At 36.8% G+C, this 16,679-nt stretch overlaps 1 protein-coding gene across 1 annotated transcript in view; it reads left to right on the top strand.

The window, feature by feature from the left end:
- The window catches only part of CDC42BPA (CDC42 binding protein kinase alpha (DMPK-like)), a 186,253-nt gene that overhangs the window by 49,170 nt on the left and 120,404 nt on the right, over positions 1 to 16,679 (top strand). The window contains exon 3 of the mRNA XM_010577747.1: positions 12,854 to 12,945. Coding sequence (XP_010576049.1) covers positions 12,854 to 12,945 — 92 coding nt within the window. The remainder of the gene's footprint in view (positions 1 to 12,853; positions 12,946 to 16,679) is intronic.

Genomic DNA, 16,679 nt, shown 5'->3' with positions numbered 1-16,679 from the left:
TATATAGGTATGAATAGTGGATGAGTTGAATCTGAGCTGGTGGGGGGAAATGCATTTTGATATCTTGCATATGTTGCTAAATTTTCCCTTATGTTTGACACAATATAGGCCTAAGAATATTACATTTAGTTTCAGTAATCAGTTTTATTTGCTAAACTATAACTAGAGAATTTCAAAAAGAGCAACAAATTAAGGGTTTTTTTTGATGAGCAATGATGTGAAGCCAAGCTAAAACTAATAGGAATGTTTTTTCATAAATTCTGAGTAAATACAGAATAACAGTCTGAAAATAGATGTTAATAAGGGCAGGAATTGCCACACTTTCCTAAGAATTTGAGGTCAGAAAAAAACAATGTTCAGAGTGTGGGAGGGGAAATATTACAGTTCTCATGTTTTTCATAATAGTTAGGAAGTGCAGTATGTTATGGAAGTAATCTAGGTTTGGCCTAGGACTTGACCCATTTGTCAAGAATGGTTTAAACGTAATAAGCTCTGTTTGGCTATTATATGGATGGGTACACTCATGACCCATACCTTCAAATATAACTGATTCAAAATACACATTTGATGCTTCGTTATGACTAATCTTCAGTTTTAGTAATAGCATTTTGATACTGTTTTCATATAGATAAGTGTTAAGAACTTGTAGGATTTGGATTTCATAAAGCTTTGACCATCTCGGATTGTTGTTAAGCTTGCACTAATTTAATATGTTGCTCAAGAACATGGACTAAAGTCTGTAGGAAGAAGAGGTGTTATGACTAGGTGTTTGAACTGGGGACTCTTCCTGAACAGGGAAAGATGATGAAATAATTAGGAAAATGGGTTTAGTCATATAATGTGGAACATACTAAAAAGAAATGTTTATGTTTGCTTGCATTTTACTGTGAACTACTTAACTTGCTCTTTTGTGCTCTGTGGAACAAGGTGACATTCAGAAAAATGAGGTATGAATTCACCTCCCTACAAGTACTTTTTTCATAGAACAAACCTTCTATAAACCAATTCCAGAGTGAAAAGTAATGAATTCCTAGCATTCATTTTGTTTATGACTTAATTATGACTTACATTTTCAAAATGTTTTATTACCTACAACTGGAATCCATTTTTATCAGAGTGCAGTTTCCATTTAAATATTTGTATGAACTATCTAGATTGATATTATTTTAAAATTATAAGCACTAACTAAAATTCCAATGTATGTTACCTACTTCTGAAGTGTGGTTACTTTATTGAGGTAACTGAGTACTTTCCTGAGAACTGCTGTGTTTGTGTATAAATTAATGAATGTGTTCTGTGCTCTTCTGAAAAAGTGTCCAACTTCCTCATTATCCCATTACTTATCTCAAACTTGTTTATGTGTGCTGTGTCTTGCCATGGCTTTTCCTTTCAAGTTTTTAGTAAACAAAACTTTTGAGATAAAACTTGGGTAAAAGCATTCAAAGAATTTTCAGAACTCAGTAAATATTTTATGCATTTGGTTTAGCAACTTCTAAAATATTTCTTCCCCAGTGCATTGGATTCATACAAGACCACCTCTCCTGTCCACATTTGGGGAAAAAAAAGCATACAAAATTTTGAAAAAATGTCTAGAATTTGAAGATGAAGAACAGTCTGTATTGATACTAATTCTTCTCTTTGATTAGTTAATAGTTTGATACTGAAACACTTAATCCTTCCTTTACAGGAAGAATGTTAATTTAATTTGCTACCTCCTCTTTTTATCTTAAGCTGATAAATAAAACCAAATAATCATATCTTGTTATAAAATTGTTGTATTGTCATAGAAAAATTGCCTTTTATCAGTGTAGCAATAAGCAAATGCTTTAATCTATGTAGCCTATCATAACAGGCATACAGCAATACAACTCTGTGATACTTTAGGGACTAAGATTCAAAAAAGACGGTTAATTTAGGCTCAGCCCTGCAAATACAGGCATAGTAGAGTTCATGGTTTTGAGGTCTTTCTTATTTCTGACTTGGCATTGACAGGGATAGTGAAATAAATTATGTGCTCCATAGCACAAAAGTCAATTCAGACGTACCGCTTAGCGAATCCCTTCACTTGATTCATTAGGAACTCTGTAGGTTTAATTGGAAACAATATGCCAATAACGGGTGGTTTGAAAACCTTTTTATTTTTAGGTAATATAAGCATACGGTGGCCTAAAAACTGAACGAAGAAACTGAATAAAAAGTTTCTCTTTGGTTTCGTAAAGAATTTGGTCCATCACTGATCTGGGTTCCAGAATTATTCTTTACTGCATCCTTGGTGATACAAAGGAGGTGTGGATCAAAGCAAAAAGGGCTGTGATGAATCTCTTACACGTGAGCACGTGCACACACGGACATATGTGGTTTATGTAGGAACTTACTACTTACAGAAAGTGTATGCTATAGGGTAGTTACAGGTGTTGGGAAATACATTTATCACCTTCAAAATCAAGATTCTATTGAAAGTTTGATTTATATTAATGGGCATCGTTGATCTTTTTTGAAATAGTAATAGATTTTAGTCATTCAGCTGCACTGAAGATTGAATGATTAAAATTGCCATGAGGTGAAATGAGGTCAAAATAAAAATATCTTAATCAGCATTATTTTACAGTGATCACTTCATCAGGAAAAAAGCAAAGATGATTGTAGTTGAGAAATAGAGTGCCGGATCTGGTGCACAGTTAGGTACTTGAGCATTATGATATGTTCTTTATTCTCAGGTGGGCCAAATCAAGTTTGTTTTAGGCAATTTACATTCTAATGGCACTGAACCTTCAAATGATTAGTTATTTTTTAATTTTAATTGCATTAGTTTTAAGGTAACTCTGAAAGAGTGCTGATGTTCTAGGATATTTGAAGACCTTTAAGACTTTAAGGAGTGCTGGTAGTTTAATAAATGACTACTTTTAAAGCCATAATTCCCTAAAATACAGTGAAACTAAGAAGAGTTCTTGAAACATGACTTAATGTCACATTTTTTAGAATTACTGTCTTTTTATCATTGTGTCAATGCAAAAAACCTGGACAATAATGAACACCTTCAATTGCGTTACCCAGCTTGAATACACGGAACAAGCAAATGAGTAGTTTGCAGTTCTTACAGCAGAAATAATATAGGGTGATGGCATTAAAATGGTGTGAGGTATGTGTGGAGTGGAAGCTTAAGCTGTAGAGGTGGAAAAATTTCTGTGGACATAGGAAGGGTGTTTTGGTTTCTTCTTTTGTGTGACCGGGAACTTGAAATTTGAGTAAAAAGCAGCCGTAGAGACTGCAATAGTGTATCTTTGTTTTTCATTGTACTTATAGTGGCTTAACACTTAGAAGCAGCATTTTACTGTGATAGATTAATGAAGTGCAACAGGATCTATTTTCTTATTTTTACTCATTTCAGAGTAACCTGTAGGATGTATCAGCAGCGTAAAACTAGTGCAGGCAGTGTTCAAAAGTCAGTTTTTATTTATTTGGATCACAAATGCTATTTTAAAAATACATCTAATGAGAATGAGTGATTACTTCTAAAGAAAATTAAAAATATGACTTGAAAATGTGTATTATTTTAACCTAGGCAGAATTCCTTCTGACAATATTAAGTTCTTACTCACTGTAGTTTTTAATATTTCCATTTGACATAGTTAAAGTAATTCTTGCTTTTATGAGTATTGAAGTTTATTTTAATGTTTGAACTTCAATTTTATGTTAGGTATAGATCATGAATGCAGAACTTCATATAACATCTTTCGTTTCAGATGTTGTCCATAAAGGCAGAATTAGGAGTGTAATTGTGTGCATTTGTACAACATCGACTACCCAGAGTTCTTCAGTCCTGACTGGGACTTTTGCGATCTGCTGCAATGCAAGTATAAACAAGAGTCAGTGAAACCCACTGTATATGGAGTGCTTGTGAGCAGGTTTATGCCATGCTTTTAAAGAGGAAACAAGGTATATTGTTACATGATACGTCAGTTGCCTGTGACATCCTGAGGAAGAATTTGCCTGCTGTTAGAGCTCAGCTGCATTACTAGCCTTCTGCTGAGGCCCTTGTGGCTTGCAGGGAAGTGTCTGCAGTAGTGTGCAGTGAATTTGGGGGTAAAAGCATCGTGATGGAAGAGTGAGAGACAGGACTCAAATAATTCATGTGCTGCGTGAGACTTGACAGGTGTGCCTTTTGACAAGGTCTAAGTGTAAGTATATGCTAAGAATACATGGCTACACAAAGAAGAGTCATTTTAGAGGCGGAGAGTTTGTGGAGAGTCTGCTTACCCCCCTTCTCACAATGTTTAGAGCATATGCTTTAACTAATTAAAAGAGATTAAAAGTGCTTTCAGTTTTACAGAGCTTTTACAGCTATTTTTTCTCGAAAATGAACAATGTTAGTTGCACATGTAAGAGGTAATGAAACTCTCAGTATCGGCAAAAAATCGAATGTCTGACATCAGTATATTTGCTTTATATAGATGACTGTAAAACCCGTCCTTCCTTTTAATTAAAATCCTAAAGTAGGAGGAAGGCAGGTTGTTGTTGTGTAGCTCAACTCCTTGTTTGTCAGTGACAATTTAATGAAAAGTAAAGGCAGTCAAGACTGGTGGTGGTAAAAGGAGAAAGGAAACGCATCAGGGAATTTGAGAAAGGATGATGACAGGACATCATCACTGAAACTGGGACTTTGGAAGAGAGACTTCAGCTGGGTAGACCAGAGTTTGAAAGGAAAAGTAAGAAATTAGAGAGCTAGCAGAACTTTGCTCAGGTGATGGCTTCTGTGACCAACAGGGCAATGGGATGGGGGCCTGGAGGTAAAGAGAGAGAGGCTTGATCAGACTGGTACAAGAAGGAGGTGAGGTGCAGATGTGGAGAAAACTTAGGAGGCTGTGGATAGAAACTATTGGGTGTGGTGGCAAAGCTGTGTGGGGACAGGACAGAGTGATACCGGAGTGACGAGTCTTGTGGGAGAGGATAGGACTTGAATAGTTGAGAAGGGGAGCATTGGGATGAGGAGTCACAGTGGGAAGAAGTGAAACTGGATCATGTATTTGAGAGGCAAGAGAAGGGAGTGTAAGGCAGGCTGCAATATTACGCGGGTGTTTGAGTATCCCTTAAAATCCTTCTTTCTCTAGCTTCAGAAATGGAACAGGAGACTCCTAAAGTGCTGTGAAATACCTGGGAAACTGAGCAGGGGGCTTCATTAGTGCTGGTCACGCAGAGAGCAACAACCTGCAGCACTGGTCCTTTAGTCAGTGAGCATTGTGTACTAGATGCCTGTGTTCTGTGGACCAAAGTTGCTAGCTTTCTTCTGGTAAAACACTTCCATATTATTACAGTATGCAGCAGAATTTCTAGAGAGGATTATTATTTTTTTTTAAATGAGAGGATTATTTGAATTATAAATAATATATGTATTGAACAATTCTTTAATTAAGGATGCAAAACCATAAATGCAGAACAAGGGAAATGACAGAATTAATGATGCCTCCACAACTACTTAGAGAGAGTACATATTACAGGCTTCCGTTGTGGAGACAAAATACCTGTTCTTTAGAGTGGAGCACTGTTACTTGACATGTAGTCATTCCCTCCCCCCCCCCCCCCCCCCCCTTTTTTTTTTTGTTGTTTTCTCCTTGAAATTTGCTGTGTGGTTGCACACTCTTTGTTCATTGCATAATATTTGATTTTTTTTTTTCTCAGATATTCATCAACATGTAATCTTTCACAAACAGTAAGATAGTATTTTTCAAGAGCCTAGTGAGATTAGATGGTGATATCTGTATTTTTTACATAATAAAAAGTAATGCATTGAGGGACTAAAAATTTTACTTAGAGTATCAATTTTTGATGCCTGGTTTATTTTGATGTTTCAGAACATTTAGTAATTCTACACACAGGTCTGATTTTATTTACAGCTTAAACGTCCAGCATTTTTTGGCAGTTAAATACCAGCATATTGAGTTACCTGTCAAATGTTGAGGAATGCAAAGTTTAAGCTTGACTGTCAGAAGTGTATTTTTAATTGGCTTGTCTCCAGCTCTGTGACAGTGTGAGGGATGGAGTCTAAGCAGCATTCTGCTTTATAAGTGTAAGACCCCCTTTCTCCTTCTCCTTTGTTAGCCTTTCAGGTTTTTTAAGTATCACAAAACTCTTTTTTTCTGTCTGTTCTTGATTTGCTTCCAGAACATTTCCACCCTCTTTACTAGGTGGAACAGGAGTCCTCTAGTAAAGATTTTACTGACCGTGCTACACAAATTGCATCAGAATTCCAGTGCACAGCAGGATGAATTAAAGTTCAATATTTCACTTTGCTGCCAGTATAATAATATTTAAACATAGGGTGGTTTACTGAAATTCTTGTGACGCGAAAGAATGGTAATATAAAAAAATAATGGCCATATCTTGATGTGGTATGGAAGTGTTGCCCAGATCTGCAGTGGGTGTTTCATGAATGCAGGGGTTATTTTTCATCTGAGTCTGGGGAGGGAAAAAACAGAACTACTTTCGTATGTTTGGGAAAGATATTTTATTTCTCTCTCCGATTTTAAAGTTCCTGTTGAAGAAGCTTTTGTAGTAGCTATAGCCAGAGGTGGCTGGATGGTCTCCACTTGACCTAGATGAGAACAGATTACTGTTTTTTTTCCCCAAGATGAATAGGATCCAGAATATTGTGTCTGTCTATATCATAGTACAGGAATTTGTGGACATGCTTCTCATTCTTGGAAAATGCCACATTCTTAACTTGTACTTACAGATGTTGGCACTTAACTGTTCATCAGGAAAAACATGTTAAAAATGTTCTGAGGGAGTGAAAACTGAATCTTAACTGTTAAAACTGAGAAGGGTATTTGTGGCTCATATATTTTACATTGCCTTATCTAATGCTCTGTGGTTCAGCTCCTATCGCTGTTGACTATAGTGTTTTGCCTCTGGTTTCCTCCAGAGAGTTGGCAGAAACTGCAACAAAGCTTTCTTGTGCTGTTTTGCCAGTCTTAGGTGGGTGAAGAGGAGCGATTCCTTTTCCGTCTCCTCTCAATTAAATTTGGCTATAAGCAGCTCTGCCTTGCTGATTGTCAATTATTTCTCCTTTGTTTTGAGAAATACTGTTTATTTTGGGAGGAGTGTTCTCTCACACCTCCTTTCTGGAGTTTTTTGAAACATCCAGTTATAGTCTGTCTCAACTAAAAAATGCTGTTTACACATTTCATAATCACAGCTGATAGAAGCCAGTGGAAAATAAATACTTTGGGTTTGGACTGAGCCTGTAAAATAAGAACACTTGTTAAATTCCTTCCAGGAATTTAGCAGAAATTTCAAAACTTGAGAATGCTTTTAAAACAAAGCTATAGATGTATTATTCTTTGTTCTTTTTTATATATTATTTTTTATTTTTTCAAGGACAGCATTAGGAAGAGTCGGAGAGCTTTCTGTTACTCAGTTAAGTGACAGTCTCTTAGGTTACGTGGTTTTTCTCCTCTGCATGGGAAAGCTCTGTATGTATTTTTATAATTATTTTTAACTAGTGAAGGAAAGGGAGCTTTGTCTGGAAATGGAAAGCAGCTAGTTTCCCATGGTGACTGTTTTCTTTTCCAATCTATTTCCTTCATAATGAACTTTCATCATTGCTGTTGACAATTCTGGTGGATACAGCTTTTAATTTCTGTATCTTTGGCTTGACATGGTATTTTACATTGAACAGTGGAGTAGGCAGAAGGCTGGGTTTGCTGTGTGATACCTGGATCACTTAAGGAAGCATGTTTTGGAATTCCTTTGGGAAGTAAGACATGGGTATCTTACTGAGACCTGCCAGTCGAGGATACAGTCTTCCATCTGAGCCAGCCTGTTTATCTAAAATGCAACCATGGCATCAGTGAGGCACCAAAAGGAATTCCTAAATGCTGTCCTGTTCTGTTTTGTTTCCTATCTAAATAATTTGTGGGGACCCACTTTCAATTGCTGCTCCATGCCTACAGCACTTTCTTTAAAATGTCAAAGTGATCTTCATCTCACTTGGGTTTAGTTTCAACCCATGCCTACAGCAGCTCTGGTTCACTGAAGTGCTTTGCTGGGCAGGGAAGGGGACATTAGCAGGTGAGGGAGGAGGAGGGAGCTCACCACTAGCTCCTTTCCCCCAGCCAGCAGGTTAGCTCTGAAAAATCTGAATTTCAGGGCTAGCCCTGCCCAAGCTCTGCAGACAGAAACTGGGAGCTAGAGGGAGAGACAGCAAGTCAGGAGCATGTGACTAACTTTGCAAATAAAGCATCCAATACTGCTGTTTTATTATTTTGATGTAGTTTGGTATCACATGTATAATCACAGTACTAAACTGTATTGGGTTGTCAACCACGTTGCTATCCTTCCTGCGTCAGCTCTTCAGGAGATGGACTTTTATCTCCAAGAGTTTAAAAATTAAACCCATTAGTATTAAACATGCTGTAAGTAATGCTAGTAACTGCTTCCTGCCCCCTCCACCCCCCAATATGATAAGCAGACTGTTGAAGCTCGGTGTCGCTATTGCAGAACCCATTGTTTTGCCTCTTTTCTGCTGGACAGTTGTTGTAGTAAAATCCTCCCTTTTCAGGGCCAGGGGTAGAATGTATGCTGCTCGGTATGCCTGGCTTGGCAGCTGGAGTCCTCCTGACTGTTTTTGCTATGTGCTTAACATGTTACTTCAGGTGAAGTTCTAGTCAAATTTCAACTGGAAAAAATCTAAATTTCAAACACTTGTAGAATTCTCTTTTTACTGAATTTTACTGTTTGAATGCATTATAAGCATAAATGGAATGAATGGCTAGAACATAAAATGTGGGAAAGACCCATAGAGACTCAAATAACTTGAATAGTCATGACAGGTTCACCTTGTTTGAAAAAACAGCTTAGCTTACTACTTCAGTACATTGGTTACCCCTGAGGGTGAATTGGGAGGTTGGTTTTTCTTACCACGTGTAATTGATGGAATAAGTGGAAGGAATCTTGCTGAGAGGGTGGTAGTGCAGTTTTCCCAGGCAGGGTGAGATCAGAATTATTGGCCAGATGGGGTGGCCAGTTTTTCTAGAATAGTTTTTATAGGTAAAGTTTTATCTATCCATCTCTTCCACAGTGATTGATAGCAACATAGAATATTTTTCAGAGTAGCCTCTTCTGTAGACTCTGTGTATGACTTACCAGGTTGTGGCTGTAGAGAACATGCTGGCAAATTTGAAAGTTTCGTATAAGGAACTTTGGTTCCTACTGAGTTGAAAATCCAGGAGGAGCCAGGGGACATACTGCCCACACTTACCCTCTGGTTTGGAGGAGGAAAAATTTGATTTGGCACAGCAAACTGCTGGTCCCCAATCTGTATCACAAATGGCTAGCAACCTTGAAAAGGCATGTCCGTGTGGGGAAAATCGGCTGTCCCTCTGTGTATTTTCTGTAGGTTCAGTGAAGCGCCAAAGGACATGCCCATACCACCTTTTGCTCTCGAAAAGCTGCAAAGACAGTGTGTCACTCTGGTATCAACGATCAAGGAAACCGCAGCTCCTTCTGAAAAAGAGGGTCGTGTTTTCTGTTAACTTCATGATGATTCTGTTTAGGGGGATGGGGATTTAAACAGGTGAGGAGTGTGTACCTGTATGTTTTTACAGAGCTGCATTGCAGGGACCCCTTTCAGCACATTGCATTTTGAAAACTGTTCCCTGACCTTACAGTTTTCTGTCTTTATAACAGCTCATATGACATTGCCAAACTAGTTGCAAGAAGTCTGCCTGTTAACCTCGGAGTCTGGAAAGCTGGATGTATGAAACGGCTGTCTGAAGATATGCCTTCCAAGACCCTTGGCCAGGCCAAGTTTTCTGTACTTAAGATTGCTGTTGCCACAAGAACAGCAGATGTTTGCACAGCAGACAAACAACATTGATGATAAAGCAAATTGACCTTTTTTGGAACAAGCTATTTGGAGCACATTCCTAGGGCAATTTTTTTTTTCTTTTTTTCCCTCTTTTTCTTTTCTTGGACTGTATCTTTCTTTATAAAACTGCTTGGCTATACATTGACATGTCTGTTGTTAGAGGTGATAAAAAAATTAAAGAGAAGGGCTTACAAACTTTTCCACTAGCCCTGATACTACAAATCATTAAACCTAATCCAAACCTATTTTTGTCAGCTGTATTTTACTGAAGTAGTTATAGTGATGTTTATTTTTCCAGTGTCCCTATGGGAACCCTGGAAGATTCTAAAATGTAATAATTAAGGAATGACAGGCCTTTCCTTACAATATAAAGTGAGGAAGAGTTTTGTGGTTTAAACAGCTATGCTGTTGCTTGTTAACAAGATATTTTGCCTTGTACTCTAGCCAGGCCTATAATGGTCAAAAAATGTTGAAGTCGAGAACTACACGTTTGTTTTCAATCAGTTGTTTTTCAAGTTAAAAGGCTTTAGTGGCTTGTTTTAATTTGTTCAGTAGTATTGTCAGTAGTATTAATATTTGTACTAAATCACTTGGTACAGCTGTATGCTGAGGCTGTCCCAGTAAGGCAGTAGATTTTTTTGTCACTTATTTTTTCTATTGCAAGACCTTTCTTTTAAGGTATAAAAGATTAATTGAAAGTTTGGGAGTCTCTGTGAACTTGAGTGATATGCTTCTGTTTAAAATAAATTTTTAAAGTATTGTAAATGTCATATTAAACCTGTATTTTAATTGTATAATTCGATATTTTGAGTAAAATTATTATAAATTTAAACTAAAAATACTGCTGAAGTGAAAGTCTCAGTCTCGTATGGTTTACTATTTGGACTAAAGCCTAGGTTTTTTAATCATAAGGTGATGTTTCTGTGTAACTGCTGGTAGACTTGATTCCTGGTATCTGAGGAATTTTAGAAAAATTGACTTAAGTTCAGACTTTGGAACATCTTGAGATTTTTAAAGGATTTCATCCATTCTACCCCTAACACTAGTGGAGTTGCGCTATATTGCTTAACAGGAAAAGCATAAGACATCATGTTTTTGCGTTGTTGTTTTTCAAATGTGATTTACAATGCTAATTTAAGGACTAGAGTAAAGGAGTTTTTTGGGGGTTTTTAGGTACTAAAAATACAGGTAGCTTGTGTCTTGACTCAGGTTATAAAATTGCTTTGCCAAATAGTGGGCAGTAGGTTTTTGTACAAGGATATTGTAGTGCCTTGAAGGGGTGTGTGTTAGTATCAAAATTCTAAATTGAATAATGGGTTATCTGTATCAGTATTAGGGTTTGGGGGTTTTTTTGGCAGGATTAGTTCATAATGTTAGAAGACAAAATACTGAATTCTAGGAGAACCCAAATCAGGTTTCTTACATGTGTCTGGATATAATTTGGTTATGTAGGGTCATTTGCTTTGGAGCTTTTGAAAACCAATTCCCATTTCTGTTTAGAAGCATTATTCTGAACAAATTGTTCTGCAATATGATGCCTGTTACAGCTCTTCACTGCAAATACAGCTGTACTAATTCCATCAGCCTCTGTATAGATAGAAGTGGACATAGATGGGTCCCTCTACCATGAAAGCATAAGCTGAAAAGGTTTTTGTGGGCCATGTAAAATGGTTGCCTTATGATGCACTTTTTTGTTTCTTTTTTGATCCAAGTATGTGGTGGTCAGTGCCTTGTCTGTTATGAAAATACTGTCCCTCTTTTATAGATGTGAAACTGTGGGTGAAGTATCTGCAGTTGCTTGTTTAGGATCATTGAGAAAGACTGCCTTCGAGCCAGAAATTGAACTTAAAGTTTTCTGAGACCCATTCCAGTCCTGCATACACTGGGTTGTACAACCTCCTTTGATGGACAACTTTTATGAACTGTATTTACTGGAGCTTCTGTTTTAGTAATAGATTTCATTTATGTAAAGTATTAAATGTGATTTTAAAACAATTATTTTTAAAACAACTCCTTTTCCTGCTTAATTATTTGAAGTTTTGCATTGTTTTTTGTGTTTGGGGTTTTTTTTTTTCTTCTTTTTTTTCTTTTTTACCAAAGGTTGTGTTATGTGGTTTTTGAGGTGGAGTTGCCAGGAACTTGGATGTTTTGCATGCAGGCAGAGAGCATGTATTAATGAACTGGGACTGGTTAGTTGTAGTGCTAAGTGGGGCTGAAGGAGGGGAACAGTCCTCTTGATACTGTTTCATTGCAAAGAATACTGGGGTTACCTGGCTGGAATACAATACCTTATTTTGCGTACTGCTTTCAAAGCTACTATAAAAGAGGAGAAAAAGAAGAGGGAAATGAAGCTTAACTTTATATACATGGGTTTTTTTCCACTGAATGTGTTAATAATGTCTTGAGTACAACTGTTCATGCTTCCAGAAGCCAAGAATTGACTATTAAGCATCCTTATCTTGAAGGTGTGGTCTCCAAAAATATTGCATGATACATTGTCTAGGCCAATCACTCATCAGCATTTTAATTTTTCATTGAATACAGTATTGTTTTGCTGTTTGGCAGAGAAAGTAATGTTGTCCAAAGTGAACTCCTCATTATATTATACTTTGCTTTTGCAACCAGAGTTAACAACATATAGCACAGATGCAGTGGATGCCTATGAACTCAAAAGACTGTAGAAAAACAGTCACCTTGACTCGTCTTCCCCCCACTCCCTGCCCTTGAAATTAAAAAAAAAAAAAAAAGGCGAAAGCAAGCTTACTTCGTATACTTTTTCTCACAGCAGTTTTGGCTTAGTTCTTACTGGTCATTATTTCTAGGTTTAAGCTTCATTATATTACATTAGGGAATATAGATCTATAAGCAAACAGTCTGTTTTCAGGACTCTGATTACATCTATTTTATGTTACTGTTACCTTGTTGTTTGGTTTTGTGTTTTTGGTGTGGTTGGTTTTTCTAAATGATTGATATTTTCCTTTGTTTCAGCCAAACCTTTTACATCTAAAGTGAAACAGATGCGACTACATAAAGAAGATTTTGAAATCCTGAAGGTGATTGGCCGAGGAGCCTTTGGGGAGGTATGTATGTGAAGGTGGAAGGAAGGGTTTGAATAATGCTTTTGCAAAGCTGCAGCACTGAGGAGAGACAGGTAATAGCAATATATTGATGTACGGGTTTTTACATTATTTGGGCTTAATGGATACTGTAGGCCTGCCTAATGTTTGATTCAAATACATTTTGATTTATACATTCTTTGACAGCTCTTCTTAAGTCTTTTAGATTTTGAGAGAAGGCAAGTTCACATGGATTAAGAGACCATGTTTCAACTGTCTGATAAATCATTTGCTTGACTGTAATTCTTTTCAGTCAGCGGGTGGAGGCCAGTGAGTTACTGATGGTATAAAGATCTAGCCATTTCTAATCATCCTAATAACTAAATAGTCTGAAAGTAGTTTTCAGCAACTTAAATAGCCAAATATTGATATTCTAAAACCACCCAGAAATCTTTCTATTCCTGTCACTTCATTTCCTATTTTTAATGAATGTTTGAATATTTTTCCTGAATTTCTTTTAAAGAGTATAGTAGATGTTAGTTTCTTTTTCATTGCCACCTACTGCTATCAAACTATACAATTTTTTGCTGCTTTTGATTATGCCATCTCTTATTTGAAGTCATCAGACAAGGCTGTTGATGGCTAGGTTTTACGCTAAGCATGTCAGATTATACAGGTCGAGGAAACGAATAAATAAACGTTAGCTTTCTGCCCCTTCTTCATAATTATATTAGGTGTGTGTGCTTTGTTCTTCATGCAGGACAATTACATATGTAGAAAGAGCAACCTAATGTGTAACAGTGCCTTGGATTTTTGATAGCCAAATGTACTACAGATGGGGATAGTATGTAAAGCTTCTGCAGAAGGTACTCCATACTGCCTGAAAATACGTGTGAACTGAAACCCAAAGTATAAGAAAAAGATTTTCTGAGCAATGTCTTCATTGCTTTTGGAATTGGAAATGCTAGAGGTTTTTTTTCCAGTTCTCTTTGGTATGAGCATCTCCAGAGGCTCTATGGCATGTGACAGGGAAGAGTTGGTTTCACGTTCACTTACATGTTTACATCATGTGTGAAAATTAGTCTTTACTAGTCTGTGGTTATGGAAGAATAGAATTCTATAGGTAGTATGTAAGGAACAGGAATTTTTACTGTAGTGTATGTCATTACATACTCTGCCTACATGAAAATATCATAATTGGGCACCTGTAAAAATAACAATAAAAATGTAGTATTATTTAGTTGTTTCATCACTTTTGGTTGATTTTGCTCCCTCTGGAGTAATGCTTCTTCATAAAGGAGACTGAAGGCTTAAGTTACTCATGGGTAATTTATCTTTAGTCTAAACTTCTGCCGCAAAGAGAATGTTGCGTTCTCCATTTTGATGTAAACGCTTCTGCTTAAAACATCAGCTTTTCTCAGTGCTGCCGTAATAGTTGCAGCTGAGTTCATGTACAGATTGTGTAAGATGTAAGAAAAATCACTCATGTAGGTGCTTTCTTGTCAGAAGAATCATATGTAAAACCTGCCTTATACTGTGTTTTTAAGAGTATGTCTGCTAAATCAGCATCAAACTCCACAGCAGCTAAACCACAAAACAACCTGTAGTTCATTCTCAGGAAGCTTCTTTGTGGTGAATCATCCCATGAATAGTGAGAACGTAGCTTTTGCCATCCTCTTCTGGGGACAATCTGTGTAATTGGTTAGTTCTCCTCTTTTAGGAACAGTGTTTCTTTCTAATTCCTTATCTGAGAAAGATAGCATGACTCAACTTAATTGCCAAAATCTTGAGTAAGGGGAAAACTGAAGTTCTCTCAGTGAAGATGTTTGGTTTTGTGTGTTCTTAAAGTAGGACTTACTAAATATTTGCAAGGATGTATGTTAAATTGTCTTACTAGCTTAAAGACAACAAGTTTCGTCTTACACAGACGTTTGTCTAAGAAAACAAGTTCTGTACGAGTTTACTAATTTTCCTTTAAAATAACCAGTAAATATCCAAGCAAGGTTGAAAAAAGGACCACCAAATTTTACTGCTACTTAAACCACCAGAAACTATATTAATATTAAATTGTAAAATACTCCTAAGATTCGGTAGACTACAGTAGTTCACTGAGACAGATTAAGAAATCTGGAAGAATATATTTTCTTTCCAGCAAAGTATAAATGAGACTAAGATTGCTCTAGGTTACTGGGAGGAGTAATTTTTGTCCCCTGAATCAACATAATTCTGAAATTCCGTAGACAACAAAGTTAATGCAAGTTTTCTTTGGCACAGTCTCAGACTTGTTCTTATTTTGATTTTATGCTACTCAATTTCTTCAATTTGCATACTCAAGAAATACTTCCCTTTTGTTTTTACAAGTTTGATGTAGACAAAAAGTAGTTTAAACTAGTTATTGCTTATAACTGTAAGAGTTTATTGTTCCTGGTTTTCTTTTTCCTCTTACCCTCATTGCTGCCAGTCTGAGAATGCTTCTTTTTTGTCAAATTAATGACATCCCCCTTCCCTCTGCACGCATACATTTACTTATTTAAAATTTTATGTAAGAGAGTGCTGTCTTTAGAAAACAGATGTTTTGCTTGAAGGAGGAGGATTATCCTGGTAAAATTAATAATGTGGGCAGCAAGTGTTTCCTTATGCTGGCTTTGGGCAGCATGGTTCAAAAAACTTAGCAAACAACTCTAAGCAAGAAGACTTTAAACTTTGGAGTTGAAGAATGCTGCTAGGAAAAGTGAAGCAACTGGGAAGCAGCTCTTAGCGGTGTCTCTCAGCAGTGTGCAAGTGTGGCTTATTGAAGATTCTAGCGAATACCAAAATTTTCAGTTCATTCTATTATTGCTTAAAAATAAAAAGTTCAGTGCTTGCTTATGCAAGCAAATATTATGTCCTTATGTTATTAATATTTTGCAGCTCCGAGAAGTAGTTAGTTACTCCTAAATTTTGGCATCTAGTTATGAACAGTAACATTCCCTCTTCCTGTTTCTGGAGGGCTGCCTACTCTTGATGGACAAGAAAACCAATGCTGAGTCCTTTATTTATTTATTTATTTATTTATTTATTAAAAACCTCTTCTCTCCCCTTCTCCCTCCAATTTTAATAGCTTCTGGTTTAGCTTTTTTCTGTATAAGGCTGTTGCTTTTTAAGCAAAGGAAATGTGCAGACGTACCATAGAGACAAGTAGCAGAGTTTGGGGCAGAAGGTGTCTGACAGCATGCCAGACTGTACTGCTGTTTGTGGGAAATACGGAAAACTGTTGGAAGAATGGGAAAAAACCCTGTCTGACTAACCAAGATGTACATCAGCACATACCAATCATTTTTTGTTGGGCTGCTCACAGGAAAATATAAATTTAAAAATCCCCAACCTTTAAAAGCCCTATTTTAAGAAATTCCAGTAGCAAGACACTTCAAGATAACTAGACAGGAATGATCACCCTTTCTTCTGTCTTGACAGCTTCATTGGGGAAGGGAGAAGATCAGAACAGCCCTCTGTGTGTATTCGGGCCTTTGTGTACATAGTATATACCTCTGGGTGTGTGTATGTAAACACTGCCTGGGTCTGTAATCATGTTTCGGAATTTTTTGTTACAATTGGTAACTGCATCAGACCAGTCATTGCTGAAGTGTCAGGTTTCTCTTTCACAGTCCTGAAATAAGCATTTTAGAATTCATGAGACACCTCCAGAAAGATGCTGTGATTGCAGAAAAACGATGGTTTGTGATCTTTTTGTGTGTGGGTGGTGGTTATTGATATGGAAT

This window comes from Haliaeetus leucocephalus, unplaced genomic scaffold, assembly GCF_000737465.1.
Source record: "Haliaeetus leucocephalus isolate CR32 unplaced genomic scaffold, Haliaeetus_leucocephalus-4.0 Scaffold577, whole genome shotgun sequence".
NCBI classification, from domain to species: Eukaryota; Metazoa; Chordata; class Aves; order Accipitriformes; family Accipitridae; genus Haliaeetus; species Haliaeetus leucocephalus.
The sequence above is the reverse complement of the archived record's forward strand: the minus strand, read 5'-3'. Positions and strand labels throughout refer to the sequence as shown.